The sequence below is a fragment of the Bos grunniens genome, chromosome X, assembly GCF_055505025.1.
Source record: "Bos grunniens cultivar Pamir isolate PY7600 chromosome X, Bosgru_T2T1.0, whole genome shotgun sequence".
NCBI lineage: Eukaryota > Metazoa > Chordata > Mammalia > Artiodactyla > Bovidae > Bos > Bos grunniens.
Window position 1 is genome coordinate 61,308,513 of NC_141194.1, and position 23,874 is coordinate 61,332,386.

The following is a 23,874-nucleotide window of genomic DNA, read 5'->3' on the forward strand; positions in this document are numbered from 1 at the left end:
TGAGAGGCCCAGAACTGAAATCTCCTGATCTCTCAAGTCAGTATGCTATGCACTATTGCCTCCTGAATGAATGTCCAAAGGCACAGCTGGTGCACCTCTGCCCAGAGGCTGGAATCTAATGAAGGGGGTCATTCTGGGAGGCCTGCATTCCTGCCGCACAGCCTCCGTGGCTCTCCATCCTCAAACATCTGGCTGAGGGGGAAGAGGAGATACACTCAAAGGAGGAAACACTGCTCCACTCTAGGTTCTTGTGTTACTTGCCTGCCCCAGGCAGGGGGCTTCCCCTCGTGAGCATGCATACAGTTGGAGGTAGGTGTGAAGGAACCATTTGCCTTGTGTCTGAATATCCTTCTGACAGAGCCCAGCAGAACAAACGTCTGAGATGGCCCAGAGGCTAGAGATAAGGTGAGAGATCCGTTATCACAACCTCCCCAGAGTATAAATAAGGAAACTGAGGGCCACAGAGTAAGTTGTAAGCAGGGCTGGAGGGATCCTTAGAGACCCTCAAGACAAACCTCTGGACCAAACCACAGATGAGGAAAGTCCTCAAACATAGGCAAAGGCTTGCTCAAAGTAGGCTTAAGATCTTCTCGGGCCCCAGGATTTGGCCCTTTGCCTGACCATCATGAATCTCAGAAAGGGAAGTGAGGCCAGAAGGAGTAAGTTATTCTAGGACTTGTGATGACATATCCCCCAAGAGACCCAAGCCTGGGGTCGGTCCCTGGGACCCTCTGGCCATCAGCCATGGCACCCTGCCTGCTGAAGCTTTGAAGTGGGGGAGGGGAATCATTATTTCTTAATGGCTTCCTGCCCAAAAAGCCTCTAGAAGTAGCTAGTGCTAACTCTGTTTCCATGGAAAGAGCTGACTTCAGTGCATCCAGGGGGTTCAAGACTAGATTCCAGGCTAAACTGGAACTGGAGTGTTCTGAGCATGGGAGCATGGGAGTGGATAAAGAAGGGAAATTGTCATCTGCTTCGATGTTCAGAAAAGGACACAGCCAGGATATCTGAGTTGGGAGAAAGCTGTGATGCTCTGAGGCAGGGGGATGGAGAAAATGATCTTTGAGAGCTGGGGTTCTCTTTGGGGCATTCCCTGACTTCCTATGGATGCCTAAGGGCAGCACAGCAGTTCTGAGAGGGGTAGTAATTACCAGAAGGGATTTTCCTACAGACTTGCCCTGTGGCTAACTCCAAACGGGAGCCATACAACAGACTTGAGACTTAGTGACCTGTGAGCCTGCCTCTCATTGTACAGTTGGGAAACTGAGGCCCAGAAAGGAGAGGGTCTCCCCAAAATGCCAGAGTGAGTCATGATTCCTGACATTAAAGCAGGGTGAGGAGGATGACCCTGTGACCCAGGGCCCAGAGCCTCCTGTTAGAAAAGGTTTCTAAGGCCTTTCCCCTCTGTGTCTCCACACCAACCTGAGTCCTGCTCAGGTCGAGGGCTCTCCTCCCTGGGTGCTTTTCCTTGGCACTCTTTCCAGTGTCCCTGTGTGGTCTCGGTTTTACACAGAGGCACCCAGAAAGGGCTGGTGTGTCATTCGCAGGTGGCAGGAGCCAAGCAGGCCAGCGTGCATGTGGCAGGACTGGCGGGTAAGCTGCAGCAGGCTGGATGCTCCAAGCTTGGGAGCTGAAATTCAGGGAATTTCAAATGGCATTGCTGTCCAGTACTAGCCAACTGGTTAACGGTGCCGAGTTTGAATCAGCGACCCGCCTCCTGGCCCCTCCTCCTCAGCTAGTCTCTCTTCCTCCCTCCCTCCCTCCTTCCCTCCCTCGGGCCCTCCAGGAGAAGTGCAGGCGAGCTGAGCTCAGGCCGCTGCTCTCCGCCTCTTCCCGAGATGAGCCGCTGATGGAGCGCCTGATCAGAGCTAGCTCTGGCTGAGCCTTTGGTTCTGGGTAGCCTGGTCCCCAGAGAGGGAGAGACCTTTGCCCAGCAGAGCTCTGCTGGGCCCTGCCAGTTCCCCTCACCCCACCATGCCTCTGTTGGACGTGTTTTGGGCTTGCTTCAGGAAAGTGAAGGTAAGAGGTTACCTAGCCCCAGCCCACTCCATTGCTCTGGTTTGAAGGAGGCAGCTGGGGACCACTGAGTGCTGGCTGGAAGGCAGATAGGCTTCTGAGACTACCTTGGAGCTAGAAAGGCTTGGGTTCAAGTCTTACCTTTGACAACAGCTCTATGATCTTCTACTGCTTTCTCACAGAAATAAGACAGCTGGCTGGCTCTTCTTCTAAAACTTGCCTCTGTTGCTTCCCTGCCCTTGCCACAAAGACAAGATTCTTAACCTCTCTGAGCCTCCGTTTCCTCAGCTTTAAAATAAAGACAATAGTGACACCAACTTTATAGGGTGGTGAGGTTGGTGTTATTGTTTACATATTAAATGTAAGGAAATATAAGAGACAATGTGTGTAAAGTTCCTAGCGTGATGCCTGGCATGTAGCATCCATACCATACAAGTAATGGTAACTATTATTATGATTATTGCTACTAATTTCCTTCAACATATATTAAATACCTACTCTGTGCTAGGCACCACAGGAATTACACAAAAAAACAAATAGCTTTTGTCCTCAAAGAAGAGGTAAGAAAAGTGTTAAATCTTTATCAAGACATATGCCAGACACTATGCTAGATAGTTGGTCAATAAATAGTTGTTGAGTGCTTGCAATATCTTGTACACAAGATACACAGGCACGTATGCAGGATACACAAGCACAGCAGGACCCATGAGGATGTAGAGGATGTGATTTCTGCTTTAAAGAATCAGGGAGCTGATATTTATTTCATATATGGTATGTGTTAGACTTAGGCACTTTCTGTTTGTCAACTGTGATGGTGATTTTCACCATAAGCAAGCCATTGTTTTCCTGCTTTTATCGATGGGGAATGGACACTATGAATGATCAAGAAATATTTACAAGATCACTCAGATATGGTTGGCAGAGTTGAGATCCGAACTCCTAAATCCGTAGTCTTGTTGACACTATATGGCTTCCCATAGCTGCACCGAGTAGGGAGAACTTTCGACAACTAGCCTGACTACATAGAAGACAGGATGAAAGTCAAGCTGGCATCCTTGGAGGAGCTTAGAATGGATTCACAGGAGGTCACATTTGGGCTGAGCTTGAAGGAAGAGAAGTTTGTCAGTCCAAATGGGGGGAAGGGCATTCCAGGCATGCCTGGCAGAGGGAACTTCATCAGCAAGAGTCTGGAGGCAGTGATGGGTTGGAGGAAGGGCTGGTTTCATCATGTGCCTTACTTATCGCAGGGTTTGAGGAGAGAGGAGCTGGAGATGGAGGACAAGAGTCTACCTCCCATAGAATTTGGAATTGATCCATGGGTTCCTGGCCCTCACCTAGTGAGGTTCTCAAATGAGCTTTTCACTCATCTGCAGTAAAACATGAGAAGGGTAGGGCTAATGCATTGCAGTTTGCAGAAAGCTAAATTAATTCAAGTCAAAGGACTATTCTTTATTTAGAGACTACTATTACTTCTTATGGGGGTGGGGTTCAAATGATTTCTTTTAATGAAATAGAAGTGTGAGATTTTTAAAATTTCTGTCCTCAGGAAAATAAAGTTTCCAATACTCTGACTGTTCCCTTCCTCATTTATTTAAATATTGCCTTCCTCATCCATGAAATTCCAAAATCTGGGGACTGTTGTTTTAGGGGATGGAGGAGTTCAATAAAGTATGGATATAGTTGTGGACAGTTTTAAGAAAATCACTCCAGTTGCCTTGGGCAGAAATGGTGTGGAGGAGCCCAAGTAGTGATGTGAAAGCCAGGAAGGTGGCTGCGATGGCAGTAAGGAGTGGAGGAGATGATGAGAGATGGACCCAATGAGAAGAACAGGGCAAGGAGGGGGTGAAAGTACCTATGAGGTTGGACACCAGACTGATATGACTGTCCACTCCCTGGAGAACCATTCTGGGTGTTTGGCATGGATTTAAATCCCTTTGCACTCATTACCCCAATCTGTCAGACTCCCGGCAAATGCTCTCAACCAATGACAGTCTCTTAGAGACTGTTGGGGTCAGAGACCCTCAAGAAAAAGTCAGGGACTTCTATCCCTGGTCCCAGACATTAGCATACAGGCACACATTCACTCATGTACATGTCCACAAAGATGGAGCCTACACATGTGTTTCTGCATACTCTCAGCTACACGCACATATGCATAGACACACCATTCAAGTGTGTGCGCACACACATATACACATAGAGGCAAATACATGCACAATCACACATGCACACACAGATAGTACATATCCACAAGCATGTAGACTCACACACATGCACACATGCACATACAGAGGTAGGCATGCATGCACACAAACACTCTCCCATGCATGAGCTTGCAGGCACACTCACAATTAGACATACAGAAGCATGCATACAGCGTAAAGACACACGTGTGCACACAGGGTTGTGGCAGGCATGAATCAACACACAGATCTCAGATAAGAGGCGGCCTGCCAGACCTATGTACACCTTGAGTTTTGTGTCTCTTTTTCCAGCACTACTGCTTTGCAGACCCAGTCAAATAGGCAGGACTTCTGGGCTTGTAAACCCAGTCAGGGGTATGGGATGCCCTGAGCCACCCTGCCTCTCTGAGCTGGGCCCCTTGTGAGCAATTGCTTGGCTGTGTGGGAGGGAGCTGTGGCAGATGCAGAAGCTGCCTACAGGGAGGGGCATGGCCATGCCTGAACCTGCCGTAGCTGAAAGGGCCGTCTCAGATGTCTCATTCGACCTTCTTGTGGTCCTGATGGGGAAACTGAGCTCCTAGCATCCAGCACCACATGGAGCTCTCCATCAGCTCAGGATGTTTGAAGAGGGAGGAAGCAAAGAAACTTGGAATCCCAGCCCCCACCCATCACGTGCACACATGCACATACACACACACATGAGGTGTGTGCTTTTAAGCAAGTCCTCTGTTAGCCTCAGTTTCCTTGTCTGCAAAATAACACTAATCAGGGCCTGCCTCACAGAGATGCTATGAGGATTTGGGAAGATTGTGTCTTTAAAGTGCCTGGTATGGAATAAGTGGTCAACACACATGACTCACTGGCAGTAGATTTCCGAATTATTCACTGGGAGCATCAGAGCAAAGAACAAAGGTTATTCCATGTTTGGCAACTCCAGGGTTAAGAACTCAAGTCTTACTGGCTCCTATGCCACAACTCCTCTTCAGCCCTCTCCTCTGGCCCTGTCTGACTCTAGGACCAGAAACAACCTGTTTGGGAGCTGAAGGGTGATACTTCAGAAGTTAGTGTTACTGGGAAGATGGGAGGAGGTCAGGCCAGGGTCCAGGACTGCCTTGAGCTGTGCTGAAGTTAGGAGTAGCCAAAGGGTAAGGTGTTTGGATGTGAGATGAACTCAGTGTAAATAGTTCCATACATGTCTGATGCATCTTCCCTGGAGGCCAGTGAAGGTTGAGAAGGTATCCATGACCTCTCAACATGGCACTATGTATGCATGAGAGTCCCCTCAGCCTCATACTCACACGCATACACACAGGACCATTTCTCTGATGTGTCCTTTTGCCCCATTCCAGACCAAGCATGGTGTGACACACATCATGAGTGCCCAGAACATGGATCCTCTCTTATGTTACTCTCTTTGTATCAGGCGAGCTTATTAGGTCCTGAATGGCACTGACCTGGGAGGTGGAGAATACAGCTGGAGTTCCATATCAGCCATGACCTCTAGGTGACTTTGAGAGGATCAGTACTCCCTGCTGGCCCTCAATTCTTTCCCCTTAGAACAGACAAAGCTAATCACACAATATCAAGGGTGACAAGGTTCAATGAGGTCATCTGTTTCTCCCTCCCTTTTCCTCTCTTGAAACTACAGATGAGGAAACTGAGGCTCAAAAAGGGGAAGAGATGCGCCCAAGGTCACACATGGGGTAAGGACACAGCCAGATCCTCACATATTCTGTAGTCTTCCTACTTGCTCTGTGGCAAAATCCAAACACAGCTTGTCTCTGGTAGAATATAACAGCAATTCCGGCAGGACTGCCACACACATGTACATAAACGCATGTGGTAATAACCTTGTCTCACCTACCTGCTTCTATGGGAGGCAAAACAAATCAGATTGAAAAATCCCTTGTAAACTGGGAAGCTTTGTCAAGGCTGGCCATCCAGTTTTGGTCCAACAAACAATGCCACGCTTTTCCGCAGTCACTGTACACTCACACAGCCAGGCTTATCGGTGCAGATGTGCACGAGGGCTCTCCTGAGTTCACGCAAGAACACACTCTCAAGCACCCCCTCTTGTGTGTGCAAATCCGCCTAGTTCTCAAGGCAAAGGAAAAGTTTAACTGGAGACTAGGGTACTTTCTGCAACAGCACAGCTGGAAAAATCGAGGGATAGGGGTGAGGACCTCCAGAATTTGCGCCTTCTCCTCCAGTTGCCTCATCTCAGCACAGTTGGTGAAGTTTGCTAAAGAACCATCTGAGATTGGACAGTATTTGTTCTGGGGAGTGGGAGAAGTGCCCATGGGCACTAAAGAGGTAAAATGGGGAATAGGAATCAAAGCTTTGACTCTGACTCATGTTTTGGACACAAATTCTTACTTTGCCTTCAGCTTCTTTGGTACCAAAAAGAGTATGAGTGGGGGTTACTGGGAGTGGAGGACATGCCTGATGATATGGCTGGTGGAGGAAGAAGAAAGTGGGGAAACCTGCAGATTGGCAATGCCAGTTCCCTACACTGTGCCCGCACCCCCGCCCCAGCCCAAAGCACTGCAGAAAAAAGTGATTAGCTACATTTATAGAGCACATGGTATATGGTAGACACTGAACCAAGTCCTTCACAAATATTAACTCATTTCACTATCACAATCAACTCTGCAAGGTGGGTGCTATTACACTCATCATTCTCATTTGACTGAAATACAGAACAGTTAGGAAATGTATCCAAGGTCACACAGCTATTAAGTGATAAACTTGGGATTTTAAATACAGGTAATCAAGGTCCAAAATCCATGTTCTTTCCACTATGTTTATGTAATCTCTGCCTCAGTTTTTTTCCACCTATAAAATGAGGGGGTTAGATTGGTTTATCTCTGAAAGTCCTTCCAGCTTCAATAACTCTCATTATACTTACTATCATTGGCTGGAAAAAAAAAAAAAAAAAAAGCAAGACTCTTGCATCTTCCCACACACAGAAAAGTGCTACATTCATTAACTTGAGATATCTGGTTTTATTTAATTAACAGTAATCTTTTGATATTCCAACTCTCTGGTCTTTGAAAGCTCCATATATCCTGGCTCTTCCTTTACATCTTTGGAGCAGTCCTTCAGAGCTATCTGAGAGGTTGTCTTCCGGGCTTGAAGCCCTCAGAAAGACTGTCAAATAAAATTCTCAAGTTTTTCTTAAGAATTTCTCAAGTAATTCTCAAGTTTTAGGTTGTGCAATTTTTTTCAAGTTGACAATGTATACTTCTCTGAACTTTTAAGCTAAGTGAAAAAAAATCTGCTCCCCAAATGTCAGTGATTTCCACTCAAGTTCCCTGGGGAGTGGAACTGAGCCCAGGCTCAGACAAATGAGCCTGCCCTGAAGGCCAGTCCTCCCAGCAGCCCCTAGGGCTGGAGAATAGCCTGAGAAGCTCTGGGAGCCAAGGCCTGGCCTGCATTTCCAAGTCACTAGTAACAATAACAGGGAGCAGCAGCTCAGGCATCCTGTGCTGGGATGTGGGGTCAGAGGTTTCACAGTGGAGTTAGGGAGTGGAACTCCTTGATCCCATCCCTTTGGCCCACCCCTGAGCAGCCTCTGCCACTAGGGACCTTGGAGTCCAGTTAGACCAGCAGCTCCAAGGCTGCAACTGCCAAGGGGCAGAGGAAAGGAAGTTCTGCATTTGGAAAATGGAGTTTGAGGCCCTGGAAATGGGTGTGAGTTAAAATTCTCTGGCCTTTTTAGCTAATCTGGCCTGGGTCCCCCTGGGAGCTTCAGAGAAGAATGCAGTATAATGATACAATGTAGTAGCTGCTGGAAATGGAACTGCCAGCCCAGATTCTGCCTTTTCTTCCCCTTTCAGAGCCTCAGTTTCCTCATCTACAATATGGGGATAATAGTCCCCACTTCAAAATTGATTGCAAGGGTGACACGTGAAAGGGCTTGCTGCACAGTACATACTTAGAAAATTTGACTTAAATTTGAAGATAGTTCATGGGTTACTCTTGTTATCCTGGGCCCATGGCTTGGGCCCTCAGTTTCCTCATCCATAGAATGGGGTGAAATTCTACCTGCCCAAAGAAAGCCTAGAATTGGTGACATACTGTGGAGATAAAAAGACAGAAGGAAACACTGATATTACTACCCTTAGGCTCAGGAAGTGAGCTGTTTAGGCCATTCCACTCGCTCTTCCTATCTCTACCCTTACTCCCACTCTGGGTCAAACTAGTTCAGAGTCTGGAAAAGAGGGCCCATTCTGCTGTGGTACCATTACATCTCCCCTCTCCAGTCCCTTACTGCACTCACCCTGTCTAAGGCCCCTCTCCCAGAGGGACTCCCAAGCTCTAGGCAGGAAAGAGGGTCCCTGTTGGCTGGTGGGAAAATCAAATCTTTGGGATGTGACATTCCTGAGATTGTCCAGAGAACCCCTGGGAGTTGCAGCTATTTGTGCTCTCTCTCTTTCCTCTCGCTGTCTCTCCTCTCCAGCCCAGCTCTCTGCCTCTTGTGGAGGTGGGGAGGGCAGGAGGGCATGAAGCTGGAGAAGGCTGGGGCGATACGGGCCCAAAGGCAAGGAGCCAGACCTGGCATGGCCTTGCAGGCCAAGTAAGGAGTGGGGAGTGGGGAAGGAGCAAAAAACACTCCACCAGGACTGGCAGGAAGGAATTAAGGCAAAAAGAGCCCAAGGGAGCAGGATATCTGTCAGCGGGTGAGTTAGAAAATGATATACAGATCAGCATCCCTGAGGCTACAGGTTGGATCCCCTTTTAGGGGTGGGTAGGTTATTAGACCATGGTAGTTCTGGTGGGTGGGAAAGGAGAGTCAGAACTTCTGAGAGGCTCACACATTTCAAGCTAGTCTAGGATAGCTTGCACCCTCAGAGAAAGGAAAAAAGAACCCTCTGGGATTCCTCAAAATGCTGTCCCAGTTTGAGTTCTACAAAGGCCTTCCTGAAATCCTTTCTCACAGTGTCTTTTCCCAGCTGAAATTGTCCTTCACCTTCTTCCTTGTGATGAAAGGATTAGAATGATCAGGGACCCACCTATCATTATAGGCAACAAGTCTGAGGTCTAGCAAAGAACTAGTCAAAGGCGCGTGACCAGAATGCCTGCTATCACTCAGTCCCACTTTAAATCTCTCTCCCATTTTAAATGTCTCTTCTGTTCTTTCCAGAGAAGAAATTGGCATCCCTCAGGACCACACCACCTCACACCCAGATTTCACACCCTACCCGTGAACACATGTTCCCAGGCCACTGCGATGGGGTTTAAAAGTGACACCATGACACCAATGCTCCAACTGAAGACCTGGTGGCAGGCTCAACCCAGCCCTCACCTGCACACTGCCCTCCACGTACCCAGCTACCTCCATGCTGGACTGTGAACTCCTTTAAGGATCCAACCTGTGTCTTATCCACCCCTGTGTCCACCCCAACACAGCCTCTATTTTAGGCCCAGCCTAAAGGAAGTTGGCTGAGTGCATAGAACACACGTGTACTCTCATGCACATACAAGTAACCAAAGCCGCTGAACCCTCTCCTGACAGAGAGACCCCAAAAGACAGAGGAATCAACTATGGAGGGATCAGGGAGTCTCCTTCCCACAGTGGCCACAGTCTTTCTTGGCAACACACAGTCTGGGTCTGAGGGTGGTGATAGCCCACTAAGGAGGGGGGCTCAGACTGTGAATAGGGCTCTGTGTGGTCCAGCTGAGAAGGCTGGGGGAGGCTGGAATGTCAAGAACGTGCTCTCATGACCAGCCCTAGGCTGGGGCCTGTGGCACAGGACTGGCCAGGGGTTGAGGCGGAGCAGGGAAGCCAGGCAAGGAAAAGACGAAAAGTCCCCACTGACTTGCCTTCAGATAGCAGAGCAAGGCCTGGGCATAGAGCCAGCAGGCCCAGCAGAGAGGATGCTGGAATGCTGAGCTCTGAATCCACCAATGATGCTGAGAACTCTTCAGGTCTGGACAAAGCCTGTCAGTAGTCTTTGTGGATGGCCTCCAAACTATCCCTCTCAGACCTCTTGACTTCTCATTCAGAGACCAGCTTCCTGTATCCATCCCCCTTTGGGCTCTGGCTCTCTCTTTTTATACTCTTTCAATAAAATTCTCTTTTTCTCTCAAAAACTCTGTATCTGTCTCTTTCTGTCTAGCTACTCTGTTTCCCACTAGATGGCAAGCACCTCAAACACAAGAACCATGTCTGCTTCTGTGTAAGTTTGTATCTGCAGGTCCACTGCTGGGGCTACTGTACAGTTCTGAGCAGATGTTCCACATAGGCTTCAAATCTGAGAGGTTCAGAATGAGATTCATTACAAAAGGAAAACTACCCTCCCGCTTACCCCAATCAGGCCTTTCCCTCTGTTCCTGACCCCAGTTAATAGCACCTCCACCTGGTGCTGTTAACTGGTTGCCCAGGCCAGAAACTTTGGACTCATCCTCAACTTCTTTTTACCTCCCACGTCCTGTCACTTACTGTGGTCCCACTATGTAGACAGCTCATATATTAGTCCCTTCTTTTCTGATCCCAAAGGCCACTGACCCAATCTTCTCCAGCCTCGCTGTCTCAAGTTTTACCTAACCTCTCCCACTCGGATTCCCAATTCCTCACTCAACAGACAGAGTAGCATCCTGAAACATAAACCTTGATTAGCCCCCTTCAAGAGTTCCCCACTGGGTTCTGGATAAAGTTCAAGTTCTATCACACTGACCTACAAGTTTCTTCATGATATGGCCCTGACCACTGCTCCACACCCAGTTCTTACTCTCTGTCTGGCACTCTGCTCTCCAGCCAGATATACACTGTTCCTCAAATCTCATGCTTCCATACCTCCTTGACTTTATTTATGTTACTCCTGTCATGATTTTTCCAGTATTTACATGGAATTGTGATGATTTGTACTTGTGGCCTACCTCTTGCCCCCACTTGACCGTGAATTCCTCAAGGGGAAGGAATATATCTAATTTATCTGAAGCCCTGGGTACCTATCAAAGGGCCTGGCCCTTAGAGGCTCATAGTGAGTAAGTGAATGAATGAATAACTGAATGAGTCACTGGATGGTAACCAACTGGATGGGAACCAGTTGTTACCACCAATCCTGATCTTCTTCCAGAGTGCCTATCTCTATAACTGCTGGGCTCCTGGCTCCTCTGTCCAGAATCTCCATGTAAAAGAATATGTTTTACAACCAAGAAACAAAAAGAATTTTCGTCCTGTAGCAAACTCTGTGATGTAAAATTTCATACCCCATTTTCCCCTGTAAGCCTCTCAGCTACCAAAATAGTGCCAGGATCAGGGTCCAAAGCAGAGAGGGTTTCATGGCCAGGTTATCCTGGACCCCAGAGAGAAAAGAATAGGATAAAATAAAACTGGGAGTCCCATCAGCCTAAACTGTAAACTTGGTTCTGCCATTTACTGTTGTGTGGCCTTGGATAAGTAATTTCTCTTCTCTGGGCCTCATTTTCCTCATGTGTTACATGAGCACAAGAAAACCTACCTTGTTTATGACAGTCTACTTTGTAATAGCTTACTTATTTATAATCTGCAAATACCTGTGTAAATTTAAAGCCTAATTAACTCCTGAATGATCCTTAATTCTCTTACATCTTTAGTGGTTAGGGTAGGAGAGGAGAGAATTTAATATGAATAGAATATGATTTCAGAGTAACCATGTGTCCTACCCACCAGTTCATCTCCTAATTTTCCAGAACTGTTACATTTAGGATCTCACAGGGCCCTGCTTCCACTTTCCCTCCCACCTCTTCAACCTTCTTTTTTACTCCCCTTTTGTCCACCACTGAAAATTATATTGACTTGCTTAATCATGGGTCCACTTTGGAGCTTTGTAGGAGAATTTCATTAGTCTCTCTCAACTGGGCGTTTCCCTCTCTTTATACCTATCTCATTCTAGAACTTTCCATCTCCATGAGACTAATGTCTCTTGAGGATTTTGCCAGTGAACACTCAAGGGGGACACCTCTTACCCCTACTCTCTCTTGTGGTCAATTGTGGGTTGGAGATTCACCAGATTTTGTCTTTCAGTCTACAAAGGTAGATCTGACTTTTTTCATTTCAGGGTCTCTAGGGCTTATATTCAGAGAAGGCAATGGCACCCCACTCCAGTACTCCTGCCTGGAAAATCCCATGGATGGAGGAGCCTGGTAGGCTGCAGTCTATGGGGTCGCTGAGTCGGACACAACTGAGCGACTTCACTTTCACTTCTCACTTTCATCCACTGGAGAAGGAAATGGCAACCCACTCCAGTGTTCTTGCCTGGAGAATCCCAAGGACAGGGGAGCCTAGTGGGCTGCCGCCTGTGGGGTCACACAGAGTAGGACACGACTGAAATGACTTAGCAGCAGTAGCAGCAGCAGGGCTTATATTAATCTCCTGGAACTAGAAATCATTGTGGTCAAGTGTCTGCACCTGGTATAGCAATCTGTGCAAGGATAAGAGAGGTGAAAAGTACTATGGCAACTCATTTCCTTATAAGATTTTGGTTGGCTTAGAGACTAGCTGCTTGAAGGCAGGAGCGTAGGCAAGAAATCTCTTCCACCTCTAAGAGGAACCCTTCTTTCTTCCTTAACTATTGCATTCACATTTTACCACTATCATTTTAACCTAAGCCACCAACATTGCTTACCTGCATTACCGCAAAGGCCTTCTAAGAGAGACTCCCTGCTTCCTCTTTAGTTCCACAATCCATTCTGCACACAGCAGCCAGAGTGATCTCTCTATGATGTAAGTCAGATATTGCCAGTCTCTTGTTCTATGCCCTCCAATAGCTACTTAACATCATTTGAATCAAAGCCAATCCTCACCCTGGCCTTCAAAACCCTGCATAATTTGGCACTTGACTCTCTCAACCTCTGTTCGGAATGTTCTGTACACAGATTGTCACATTGTTGGCTCCTTCTTGTCATTCAAGCCTCTGCTCAAAGTTCAGCACCCCTGAGAGACACTCTCTGATCACCTTTTCTAAAGCAATCCCTGCCTATTCCATCTATCCTATCACTCTCTACCTCATCCTGGTTTTAAGGTTTCTCCTTCTTGGATCTTACTGATAGCTATAATTTACTTATTGACTTATTTACCTATTTATTATTTGTCCCTGCTCCATGAGGACAGGGACCTTATCTATCTAAATCTATGCCATATTCTTAACATCTATTATAGTGTCTTGTAGGGCATTGATGATGTTGTTATTGTTCAGTTGCTAAGCTGTAGCTGACTCTTTGCAACCCCATGGACTGCAGCATGCCAGGTTTTCCTGTCCTTCTCTATCTCCCAGAGATCACTCAAACTCATGTCCATTGAGTCAAAGAGGCCATCCAACCATAGCATCCTCTGTCGCCCCCTTCTCTTCCTGCCCTCAATCTTTCCCAGCATCAGGGTCTTTTCCAATGAGTCAGTTCTTCACATCAGATGGTCAAAGTACTAGAGCTTCAGCTTCATCATCAGTCCTTCCAGTGAATATTCAGGACTGATTTCCTTTAGGACTGACTGGTTTGATCTCCTAGCAGTCTAAGGGACTCTCAAGAGTCTTCTCCAGCACCACAATTTGAAATCATCAATTTTTTGATGCTCAGCCTTATTTATGGTCCAACTCTCACATCTGTATAACTACTGGAAAAACCTTAGCTTGAACCATACAGACTTTTGTCAGCAAATTGATGTCTCTGCTTTTTAATATGCTATCTAGGTTTATCATAGCTTTCCTTCCAAGGCTGCAGTCAATTTCTGCAGTAATTTTGCAGCCCAAGAAAATAAAACCTGTCACTGCTTCCACTTTTTCCCCTTCTATTTGCCATGAAATAATGGGACTGGATGCCATGATCTTAGTTTTTTGATGTTGAGTTTCAAGCCAGTTTTTTCATTCTCCTTTTTTACCATTATCAAGAGGCTCCTTAGTTCCTTCCTCTTCACTTTCTGCCATTAGAGTGGTATCATCTACATATCTGAGGTTGTTTATATTTCTTCTGGTAATCTTGATTCTAGCTTATGATTCATTCAGCCCAGCATTTCTCATGATGTACTCTGCATATAAGTTAAATAAGCAAAGTGACAATTTTCCACAGTTTGTTGGGATCCATACAGTCAAAGGCATTAGTGTAGGCAATGAAGCAGATGTTTTCCTGGAATGCCCTTGCTTTCTCTGTGATCCAATGAATTTTGGCAATTTGATCTCTGGTTCCTCTACCTTTTCTAAATGGAGCTTGTACATTTGAAAGTTTTTGGTTCACATACTGCTGAAGCCTTGGTTGAAAAATTTTGAGCATAACCTTACTAGCATGTAAAATGAGCACAGTTATATGGTAGTTTGAACATTCTTTGGCATTGCCCTTCTTTGGAATTGGAATGAAAACTCACCTTTTCCAGTCTTGTGGCCACTGCTGAGCTTTCCAAATTTACTGACACATTGAGCGTAGCACTTAAATTGCATCATCTTTTAGGATTTGAACTAGCTCAGCTGGAATTCCATCATCTCCACTAGTTTTGTTCATAGTAATGCTTCCTAAGGCCCACTTGACTTCACACTCCAGGATGTCTGGTTCTAGGTGAGTGACCACACCATCATGGTTTTCTGGGTCATTAAGACCTTTCTTGTATACTTCTGTGTATTCTTGCCATCTCTTCTTAATCTCTTCTGCCTCTGTTAGGTCCTTACCGTTTCTGTCCTTTATTGTGCCCATCCTTGCATGAAATGTTCCTTTGCTATCTCCAATTTTCTTGAAGAGATCTCACATCTTTTCCATCCTATTGTTTTCCCCTATTTCTTTGCATTGTTCATTTAAGAAGGCCTTCTTATCTCTCCTTGCTATTCTCTGGGACTCTGCTATATCTTTCCCTTTCTCCTTTGCTTTTTGCTTCTTTTCTTTCCTCAGCTATTTGCAAGCACTCCTCAGACAATCATTTGTCCTTCTTGCATTTCTTTTTCTTTGGGATGGTTTTGGTCACTGCCTCCTATATGATGTTATGAAACTCAATCCATAGTTCTTCAGGCACTCTATCAGATCTAATCCCTTGAATCTATTTATCACTTCCACTGTATAATCATAAAGGATTTGATTTAGGTCATACCTGAATGGTTTAGTGGTTTTCCCTACTTTCTTCAATTTAAGCCTGAATTTTGCAATAAGGAGTTCATGATCTGGGCCACAGTCAGCTCCTGGTCTTGTTTTCGCTGACTGTATAGAGCTTCTCTATCTTCAGCTGCAAATAACATAATGAGTCTGATTTCTGTATTGACCATCTGGTGATGTCCATATATAGAGTCGTATCTTTAGTTGTTGGAAAAGGGTGTTTGCTATGACCAGTGTGTTCTCTTAACAAAACTCTGTTAGTCTTTGCCCTGCTCTATTTTGTACTCCAAGGCCAAACTTGCCTTTTATTCTGGGCATCTCTTGACTTCCTACTTTGGCACCCCAATCCCTGATGATGCAAAGAACATCTTTTTTTGTGTGTTAGTTCTAGAAGTTGTGGTAGGTCTTCATAGAACCAGTCAACTTCAGCTTCTTTAGCATCAATGGTTGGGGCATAGACTTGGATTACTGTGATGTTGAATGGTTTGCCTTGGAAATGACCTGAGATCATTCTGTCATTTTTGAGATTGCACCCAAGTACTGCGTTTTGGACTCTTTTGTTGACTATAAGAGTTACTCCATTTCTTCTAAGAGAATCTTGCCCTCAGTAGTAAATATAATGGTCATCTGAACTAGAGCCACCCATTCCCATTAATTTTAGTTCACTGGTTCCTACACTGTTGATGTTCACTCTTGCCATCTCCTGCTTGACCATGTTCAATTTACCTTGATTCATGGACTTGACATTCCAGGTTCCTATGCAATATTGTTCTTTACAACATCAGGCTTACTTTTACCACCAGACATATCCACAACTGTGTGTCATTTCTGCTTTGGCCCAGCTGCTTCATTCTTTCTGGAGAGCTATTAGTAATTACTCTCTGCTCTTCCCCAGTAGCATATTGGATGACTTCTGACCTGGGAGACTCATCCTCCAGGATCATGTTTTTTTGCTTTTTCATACTGTTCATGGGGTTCTCGTGGCAGGAATATTGCAGTGGGTGGCCATTTCCTCCTCCAGTTGACCACATTTTGTCAGAACTTTTCACTATGACCCATCCATCTTGGGTGGCCCTGCATAGCATGGCTCATAGCTTCATTGAGTTACACAAGCCCCTTCACCATGACAAGGCTGTGATCCACGGAGGAGAGGGTGCTCTATAAATATTTTCAATGAGTTAATTTATAATATTCTTTACCATTTAAAATATTTTTGTGTGTTGCAATTTCTTACAAAATATATGAACTTGGGATTATTACTATCCTAGGCTTATGGATGCAGAAAGTGAGTTTTGAAAGATTATGGGTAATGTCCAATGTTACATAATCAATAAATAGGGGAAGGGAGCCCTATTGGAACTTGAGCTTTCCAATTCCAAATAGTGCTTTTTCCACCAACATACCTTACTTCTAATCTGGCTGATGCTATGCCAAGGATGGTATGTTCCAAGCAAATGCTGACTGATTCTATGATAATTCTTATTGTCAGGCCTTGGAACAGTACTGTGACCTGCACAGACTGCCTCCAATCTCCTGACTTGGAGGTGCTCTTATTCTATGATAATGACATGAACCAGAGGAGTCAGTCAGTGGAGTGGGAGAAAGTAGTGTGGAGTGGGCAGTCAGGAGTCTGAGCTCCTAAGCTCCACTTTGCTCTCGACATGTACCTCATTTTCCTTTTCTGTGGGCCTCCATGTGCTTTTCTGTAAAATGGGTAGATTGAACTTGCTGACTTCAAGGATTCCTTCTGATTCTAATATTTTGTGGGGCTCTGCAATGCCTTAATTTCTTCTCTCTTTCTTTTACAGTGCTTCCCATTGCTTCAAGGGAGGAAGAATGCCGGTAAGTGTGTAAGGTGGGGCTCACACGTAGCGTGCAATAGCACTGAGCTTCTCAGTGATCCTCACAGATGAGCTGATCAGGTGTCTGGGCTTGGAGCTGATGTCCTAGTGCCGAAGCTGAGATGTCCTCTGTCTCCCTCCAGTGGGCATTTCCCAAGCTCCTTTCCCAAAGTCCACTTCTGAGGTCTTTTGAGGTGAATGAGCATGCAGACCTTCTGTGTTTCTCAGATGGATGATTTTCTCCAGTCAGGGAACCAGGGGAAGGTCTCCCTATAGAGCTATCAGCAAGTGGCCGCCACCCATATGCTTCCCTTTTTCTCAGATGCTTTCTTTTCACTAAAAAGTATATAAGGCATGGGAGATATGTTGGGAAAGGGAGCAGGTAAGAAGAGGTGAAGGAAAGAGACTTGGCATTTGGAGTTCGATATCTGATATTTCCAATGCTTACTTCGTTTGGAAATCTACCAAGAGAGTCAGTTAGGACTAAAGGGATGTACATAGCCTTGAGGGAGAAAAATCCCTGTCTTTCCTCTGCTGCAAATTTCTTTGCTTAACTGTCTTCTGCCTCTGGTGTCCCACTTAGGTGTGAACAAGTGGGTGGCATTCTGGAGCACCTACCTTCCATTGAAGAGGACACAGTTGTTTAGAGATGACTGCTTTGGGGAGAAAGAGAAAGAAAGATATTGGCCAGAAATGAATTTGCCGCCAGAGCCTGGACTCCTGGCATCAACTGGGCTTTTCTGAGGTCATCTAGGTCATCCTCTTGGCTCCAACCTGACCTCAGCCATTTCCACTGGCTACAGTTTTTCATCAGGATGAGCTCAGGACTTGAATTAGCATGGCTGCTAGATGGCAGTTAGGGTTGGGGCTCAGGGAAGCAGAAAGACACCAATTAAGAACTGGGATGCTAAGAGCCTGCACAGAGCATCTTGGTAAGATGTTGGAATAGACAACAGGAGCCCTTGCTCCTGAGGACCTCCCCAGGTCACTGGTCTTACAAGGAGGCAGAGAAGGGATCTGGTGACCTTCTAAGGGCTTTTCCACCTTAGGACCCTGAGTTCTTGGGTGGTGGCTGCTCAAAAGGAAGAGCCAGCAGGGAGAGGTGTTTATTTGCATTGCCCTGACAGCAGATGAGAGGGGACCCGTTGTGGAGCAGGAACACTGCTTTGATCAGCATGCAGCATGCATCTGTTTCTCTCTACTACCTCCCTCTCCCCAACCTGCCCCATCTCCTTCCAGAGCTTCTTGCTGAACACAGTTCCTACTTTGCAACAGAGACTTCTGGGGGCACAATATATGTGGGCTGCCCATAGTGGGGAAAGGACAAACTTCTCTATTTCAGAGACACCAGCTGCAAAGGCTAAAAAGAAACCCTCAGGTCCTGAAATAATGACCTTTCCCAGAAAAAAGCACTGGCAGAAGTTGCCAGGTTGCCTCATTAGATTGTCTGTGCCAGGCTGAGTTGCCAGGGCTGCATCCCGGGACGGTGGGCACCAGGTGGCTTGAGTGGTCTGTGTTTTCTAGAGGAAAGAGGAGTGTCTTTAAGAGGATAGGGCCAGGCAGAAGAAGTTGTCACCTACAGAACTGAGCTAGAACTGACTTTTGTGCTGCTTCTCTAGGTTAAAGTTTGAAAATGTCTATTTAAGGACAAATGTGAACACATTGCCTTAGGCTGATTGAAAGCCAATCTGGAACAAATTAAGAGTGTATGTGGATATGGCAGTGGAAGCAGCAAGACACCAAAAATCAAAGGACCTGGATTGTAGTCCTAATTTCATAAGCAATTCACTGTGTGGGCCCAGGCATGGAACTTCCTCTCTCTGGACCAGTGTCCACATCTATAAAATGGAGCTTACTTCATGGGGTTCTTGCATGGAGTGTAAGAAATGGTGCATTAAAAATATCAAAGTTCTGAGCAAAAATGATTATTTTTGAGATATAGCTCAGGGAGGGAGAGAACTCTTGATTTATTATTGATTTTGGGGGATGAGGTTATGCTTTCACCTGTTTTAAAATTCAAGAGATATGAAAATACAAAATCTCCCTATGCCTATCTCTTCACCACTCAGCAATCCTCTCTGATATGACCAATGTTACCAGCTTCTTGGGCCCTTGATGAGTTTAGAAGTTCTTAAAGAAAGGGAGCTGTACTAGCCAGGAGTTCAGTGGAGGCTATAGGTGCCTGCTTTGGGGTCAGATTGAGGGGAATGTGCCAAGAGGGCAATGAATAAGGAATCGCAGGGCAGCAAATGTGAAATAAGCATTTGGGAATCAAGAAGCCTGGGATCTAGTCTTGACTGCACAACTCATGTTTGAAGGATCTTAAGAACCTTCCCCTCTCTGACTCTCAATGTTCTATCTGTACACTGAGCCTGTTCTGTTCTCATATGCCATTCTTGTAAGTTTCCACCAGAGTAGAATGGAAATAGTGAAGGGGAGGACTGACCAGGGACCTTTTAGAGAAGAAAAAGCCAAGACATTGACTCAAAGCTGATGACTGAGTATGCTTTGCATATGTAATCGTCTTCCTATTAAGATTAGTCAATCAAAGGTTTCTCTGTCATGCTACTGCTTCTCTCCTAGTGGTTTCATGGACAGAGCAAATCTTTGGTGCCATCTGCACAGGAGAACATTCAGTTCAGTTCAGTTCAGTTCAGTCACTCAGTCGTGTCCGACTCTTTGTGACCCCATGAATTGCAGCACGCCAGGCCTCCCTGTCCATCACCAACTCCCGGAGTTCACCCAAACTCATGTGCATCGAGTTGGTGATGCCATCCAGCCATCTCATCCTCTGTCATCCCCTTTTCCTCCTGCCCCCAATCCCTCCCAGCATCAGGGTCTTTTCCAATGAGTCAACTCTTTGCGTGAGGTGGCCAAAGTATTGGAGTTTCAGCCTCAGCATCAGTCCTTCCAATGAACACCCAGGACTGATCTCCTTTAGGATGGACTGGTTGGATCTCCTTGCAGTCCAAGGGACTCTCAAGAGTCTTCTCCAGCACCACAGTTCAAAGGCATCAACATTAGGAACATCTAACTGGCTTCAACATATATAATGCTGCCCAGGCCCAGGAGGATGGCTTGAATGACCTTTGATGATCCTGCTATCATGGCCCAAGCATCCACTAACACAATATTCTCCAAGTTTCACTTATTGGTGAACCAACTTCACAGTTTTTGCCATCGTTTCATCCTGTGCAGTATGTATTTACTGTGTTTCTTTACTTCAGACTGATTTTAAACTATAACCTCACTTCAGTGTAGGAGACCCGGGATCCCTGGGTCAGGAAGGTCCCCTGGAAAAGGAAACAGCAACCCACTCCAGTATTCTCACCTGGAAAATTCTATGGACAGAGGAGCCTGGTGGGCTACGGTCCACAAGGTCACAAAAGAGTTGGACACAACTCAGCAACTAAACCACCACCAAGCTGTAAATATCTATGAAATGAGGGATTGAGATACTGGTTACAGCTTTCCTAATACATAATGAATTCACATATATCTATCATAATTCAAAATGTTGATGTATCACTCCAAATCACCCCTTGCATATATACCAAGCATTGGAAACCACAGGTGGTGATTATACAAACTGTCAGGTCAAACGGGCCTTTAGGCCTCTGTGGCTCACTCCAAGACTTGCTGAACGCTCCCGGGCTCCCTACAGCACTCCATACTCCTTATTCCTATTACTTAAGAATGAATTGCTCCTGAGATGGAAATAAGTTCTGGAGCCTAAAAGGAGCCCCTTCCCTCCAAACAAATTCTGACCTGAACCATTCTGAATTGCCTCACAGGTACTGAAGTGAGAACACTTGACCAGAGTACCAGAAGTTCTAGGTTCCCATTTTGTCTCTGTCTTTGACCAGTTGTGTGACCTTGGGCCTGTCCCTCCCCCTCTCTCGGCCCTAGTGTTCCCAATTATAAAGTGAAGTGCTTGGTCCAAATGAACTCTAAGGTATCTTGCTGCTCTGAATGAAATTTAATGACTTCTTGACTTATAGAACCTATACTTCTGTTTAACCCATTAGTTCCCCTTCCCAGCATCCCACAGAGATGAGAAGCCTGCTGACCTTCCCTCCCACTGCCCTACACCAAATCCTCCCTGAGGCCCCCTGTTCCCAGTGCACAAGACTTTTTTTCTTGCCTATAGCCATTTGGGACTTCTCTCCAAGCTCCTGTTGAAATGGCTGAGGTGACCTGGTGAGGGGGTGGGGGTAATAGTTGGCCTGTAACAAGAGTCCTGGTTCCCCAACCCACCTGGCTTCAGCCTGGCTGCAGGTTTGGCCTGAACACCAGACTTCATCCATCAGATGCCCCAGACCTGTCCCTCCAGCTCTGGGAGAGCAGAGAAGACTAGTTTAAAAGGGAGAAAATAGAAACAAAGACATTTATTTAAGTTGCTATTAAACATCACTTCTAAGGCTCAAGAGGAGAGTATACCAAAACATTGAGCCTATGAAAATTACCAGAATAATAATAATTAGCTCCCTTTCTTTTGAAAAAGACCAAAAAATTATTGTAACTAATTCTTGACAGATCTGGCCCATTTAACATTTGCCTTTTGATGAAGAACACTGGCCGGCCATAGCTTATCTAGCAATTGACAGATATTTTACCCAGCAACCGGGAGTAGTATAAAAATCGACTGAGTTAGTGGGTTCCTGGGATTGATTATCATTTGAGACAGGAAATCTTTCAACTGTGGTCTACAGTGAATTCAGCCAAGGTAAATAACATTGGACTATGGGTTGAAAATTCCAAGATCTAATCCCAGATCTGACATTAACTCCTTCTGTGACCTTGAGTTAGTTGTCTCCCCTGCCTGAGCCACAATTTCCATGTATGAAAAATAAGAAAGTTGAACTAGAAGGTCTCAAGATCATCTGTACTATACTCTGTGTCATCCTCCACCCCTTGTTCCTGCCAGAGTCAGACTGAAAGAAGGGAGAGGCAAGGATAGGGTCAGAGGAAAGGGCAATTTCAAGATGTTTTTTGGGATAAGGAAAGGATTTCCAGACCCATAGAGGAAAGCCTAATAGCTTCTTTTGGGGTCAAAAGGGGATGGGAATTCCAGGTCCCCGATGCTTGCTTTCAGGAATGCAAAATAGAAAGCCAGGGTTACAGATGGGCCAGGCAAATGTCCTGATGCACAGCTGAGTTGACCACTTTTGCAGCCTGGGCCAATCCAGAAGATCAGAATAAGGGCTGTGTGGCACAGGACAGCTACCCACAGGCTGGGTGGAGGAATGGGAATTGCAAATGAAATGGCAGATCTGGAAAGGACCTGAGAAGTGTTATTGGACACTTCTACCAGGAATTCACATGAATCCTTCAAACTCAACACTAAAAGTCATAGTTCTTCATCATTCTCCTGGAAACCTTCTCCTTCTCTAGGATTCTTTTTCTTGTTGAATGTACTATCATCCACCCTGTAACTCAAGCAAGAATCATGGAAATTGCCTGGGCTCCTCCCTCTCTTACTGGCTACCATCCAGTCACCAAATCATGCCCATGAATCTTCTCTGTAATGTTTCTCAAATCTGTCCCTTCTTTTCCACCCACACCGTCATAGTCCTCCATTTTGGCCCTTAAGAGCTCTGTCATGGATGGTTTCTATGGTTCCTAACTGGTCTCCCTGACAGCTTGCTTTCCCTTCCGGTCCACCTCCCATACTGCTGTCAGAGTTCTCTCTTTAAAAGAAAAATTTGGTCATGCTCAAAAACCTTTGATTGTTCCCTACCTTTGGTCAAAATCCAGATTTTTTGCATTGGCAACTAAGGTTCTTCACAACTTAATGACCTATCTTTCTTTCTCCATCTGCCACCACACCCACACATTTCTGAGCCTCGTGGGACAGTATTTCCCATGCATACAATGAACTCTCATATTGGACTCTCCACTGCATGTATCTTTGCCAGCCCCCCTACTTGGCTTGTCAAGCCATCTTCTGGTTCTCTGGACAAACCCATCTTGTCGATATCTCTATTATAACACAACATGCTGTTCTGCATTTGCTTCTTTTCTTTTCTGTATATCCCATGGATCATGAGTTGTTGGTGTACAAGAGCTACATCTGACTGACCTCTATATTCCCAGAACTAAGTAAGCACAGGGCCTCACATAAACAATGAATCTGCAAGGACTGCCATTTATTTTTGATGGCATAGTGAAAGAACTGCTAGTAATTAGACTAGTGACTTCTTTCTCAGCAGACATTCTTCCCTATCTTTTCAGCTCTGAACTAGCTATTACAGATCAACACAGAGCCCCCACTGGCTCCAGATGGCAAATTGTCTTGAGACAAGGCTTTGAGGGGCTAAGAGTTGCAGTCAATGGTACAGATCCATGTAAAACACATTTCCACCAAACCCTTGAAACTTGGAGGTTGCCTACATCTCAAGACAAGAAGGGCACTTAAAGACCATATTTATATTAACTGGTAGCTTACAAACTGAGTTCTGAGGAACTCTAGAGTTCCCAGAGATTCACTGGGAGATATGAGGGGAGGACAGAGCTGCAGGGTTGCTTCACTCAGCCAAATCTACTTCACCTCTTGGAGGTTCCATAAAGGTTTCATTTGGAGACTGAAGTTGGTCACATAAAAGTAAATATTGGTGACTACTGCTCTAGTCATGTGGTCAATTGCTAACAGGCTCCCTTTTTACCATTCCTGCTATATATCCACTCAGGCTCAGTCCAAACTCCAGGTATGGTCAAGCATTCCTTTTCATTCTGTACTCAGTTGAAAGTCCTTCTTTATGTGAAGCCAGAATCTTCCTCAC

At 45.6% G+C, this 23,874-nt stretch overlaps 1 protein-coding gene across 2 annotated transcripts in view; it reads left to right on the plus strand.

Annotated features, from left to right (window-relative positions):
• Window positions 1–1,784: 1,784 nt before the first annotated feature.
• The window catches only part of STARD8 (StAR related lipid transfer domain containing 8), an 82,093-nt gene continuing 60,003 nt past the window's right edge, over window positions 1,785–23,874 (plus strand). For both annotated transcript variants that reach the window (XM_086388470.1, XM_086388473.1), the window contains exons 1-2: window positions 1,785–2,019; window positions 17,060–17,093. In XM_086388470.1, the coding sequence (XP_086244596.1) occupies window positions 1,975–2,019; window positions 17,060–17,093 (79 nt within the window). In that variant the 5' untranslated portion in view covers window positions 1,785–1,974. The remainder of the gene's footprint in view (window positions 2,020–17,059; window positions 17,094–23,874) is intronic.